At 45.0% G+C, this 2,500-nt stretch overlaps 1 protein-coding gene across 1 annotated transcript in view; it reads right to left on the bottom strand.

Moving 5' to 3' along the window:
- Positions 1–2,500, bottom strand: part of LOC134457104 (girdin-like) — a 69,508-nt gene that overhangs the window by 59,683 nt on the left and 7,325 nt on the right. The window contains exon 3 of the mRNA XM_063208911.1: positions 1,495–1,600. Within this exon, the coding sequence (XP_063064981.1) occupies positions 1,495–1,600 (106 nt within the window). The remainder of the gene's footprint in view (positions 1–1,494; positions 1,601–2,500) is intronic.

Here is a 2,500-nt window from a genome sequence, read left to right as displayed (position 1 = left end):
GCATGAAATAACCTGCTTTTGTCCTTGTGCATAATTTACAGCTGGTCACTCAGTTCATGTTCAAGGGCAAACCAATTTGCTCCGATGGCAGTTTCAGGCCAACGGAGAACCAAGGTGGTTCAGGTTCCTGTACCTAACCTCACACAGACTGACAATTTTACAAAACATGCAGGGGCATATACGACGAAGCTGGTTAACCCCTTAATGCACGCCGTACCTCCAGCGGGACGCTGTAATAGTCATTGAAATGTAACTATCATAGCACTACAATACTATTACACACAGGCCCTTTAGTAATGCACCACGACTTGGTCATTACCATGCTGGTAACAACAAATTTATGAAGTCGAGTCTTAAGGGGTTAAAGGAGCACTCCTGCCAATTTCAATATGCAGTTGTATTCCTCACGCTACCCTTGACTTGTCAGTGCCCAATGATGCTGCATTTTTTGGCTCAGCCCTTTCTGAGATATGCGCTATTCTAATGGGGGCAGCTTTTGTTAACATTTTTAAAAATCTTAACATAGGCCTACTTCAAATATTTTCCCAAAAGGTATCGCTGTTTGCCAGTTGTCTGCTGATGTTACATAACCTTTTGGATGTTTTGGGAATAAATCAAGAATTTGAAAACAATGTAAACAAACACCTGCCTCCATTACAATGACCAGAATCTCGGAAAAGACTGAGGAAGAAGAAAAAAAATCTCAGGTACTGACAAGTCCATGGTAGCGTGAGCATTACAACTGCATGTTGAAATTGGCTGTAGTTACCCTGTAAGAAGTAAACCAGATTAAGTTAACCTCATCTAATAGAAGAACCAGGAGTCCCCATATCCTCAACTAAATGATGCCTGTAGGTATAATCTATTAGCAGATTTAGCTGCCTGTAGGTTAACTAAGCCTTTATCACTTAACCATGTTCTTCGTATACCCCCCAGAACGGTCGTCAGGGGCCAAAAGTCTGGTTTACAAATCGAATGAAGGGAGGTTTACTAATGTCCTACGCCAAACTCTCCTAATTGGCATCCGGTCTGAAACTGGCCTGAAACCACCAGGGTAGACGTTGGCACCAGCCAAACTCCTTTTCCTGGTAGCCTGGCAACGCCATCCTATGTACTTCACCTAAACAAAGATTTTGGCTCCGCACCTAGTCTGGCGAAACCCTCCTCGCTCGGTTCTCTCACTGTTTAGCCAATCAGCAAACAGTTGAGATTGGTAACGCAGAACTCACCCGCGAAGTCCGTTACTGATTGGTTATGGTAACGCTATTCACACTTTTGTTTTGTCATTTGTACACTTTTGCGACATTATATCATAACAGTCATGCTTATAAAGCACAATTATGGGTTTTAATTTGAATTTGGAACTCCATTGAATTTAAATGGCAGAGTAAGATCAGACCATCTCTCACCCTACATGGAGACGGATTCCTCTTAGCTTTCGCCCGACTGTTTGACGGAGTCAACAGTCAGCTTTTGCCCAGGCTATTTACGTACCTGGTAGTAGGTCTTGATGTACTGGACCAGCAGCTGGAGGTTCTGGATCCTCTGACCCGGCTCACCGTCCGCTTTCTTCACCCTCGGACTGGCAACTTTGGAGTCTCTGTAGAGGTACACACGTAAGCAAGCACACACACACACACACACGCACACACACACGCACACACACACACACACACACACACAGACAAGCACCCGTATCAATACAGTCAAGCAATATAACAATGCAGTGTTGCACACATGCACGCAAACACACACACACACACACACACACACACACACACACACACACACACACACACACACACACACACACACACACACACACACACACACACACACACACACACACACACACACACACACACACACACACACACACACACACACAGAGGGGCAGGTGTGTAAATGCAATGCTCCATGGCACTAGAGGGTACATGTCTGCTGTTGCAGGGCAGGCTTTACCCACTTCAACAGGGGGGCGAGACTAAGTGGAGAAGGAGGGAGCAGGACTGGATTAAGATGGCCTGGGGCCCCTAGGCTACAGGTTACTGTGGGGGCCCCCGCAAGCCATATTTCGTGACAATTCCTAGCTTGTAATTATAACACAGAACATTTAAGGATAATCAACTGTACTCAACACAAGATGAATTTTTCAATATTGCATCTTGTCATAATACTGCTATTTTTCATCTTTGGCCAATGGCTGGTATGGGCCCCTAGGCTGCAGCCATATCTAGCCTGTGCATTAATCTGGCCCTGGGAGGGAGAATGTAGTGGAAGGAAGAAGGAAGGTGGTGGGTGTGAGGGTGGAGCATTATGTTAATTATGTTTAATTGGGTAAGTAATCACAGTGAATTAGGTACATTGACACAGTCTGCCTGGAGGGTTAGATGCCTTGTTCAAGGACATTTCAGGGCACAAGGTCAAGGAGAGTGTGGTTTCCCAAGCAAAACCTGTGCATAGTCTAATCGTTTTTCAGAAAATTGTGGGTGTGTTTTTT

Source organism: Engraulis encrasicolus, chromosome 1 (genome assembly GCF_034702125.1).
Source record: "Engraulis encrasicolus isolate BLACKSEA-1 chromosome 1, IST_EnEncr_1.0, whole genome shotgun sequence".
NCBI classification, from domain to species: Eukaryota; Metazoa; Chordata; class Actinopteri; order Clupeiformes; family Engraulidae; genus Engraulis; species Engraulis encrasicolus.
The sequence above is the reverse complement of the archived record's forward strand: the minus strand, read 5'-3'. Positions and strand labels throughout refer to the sequence as shown.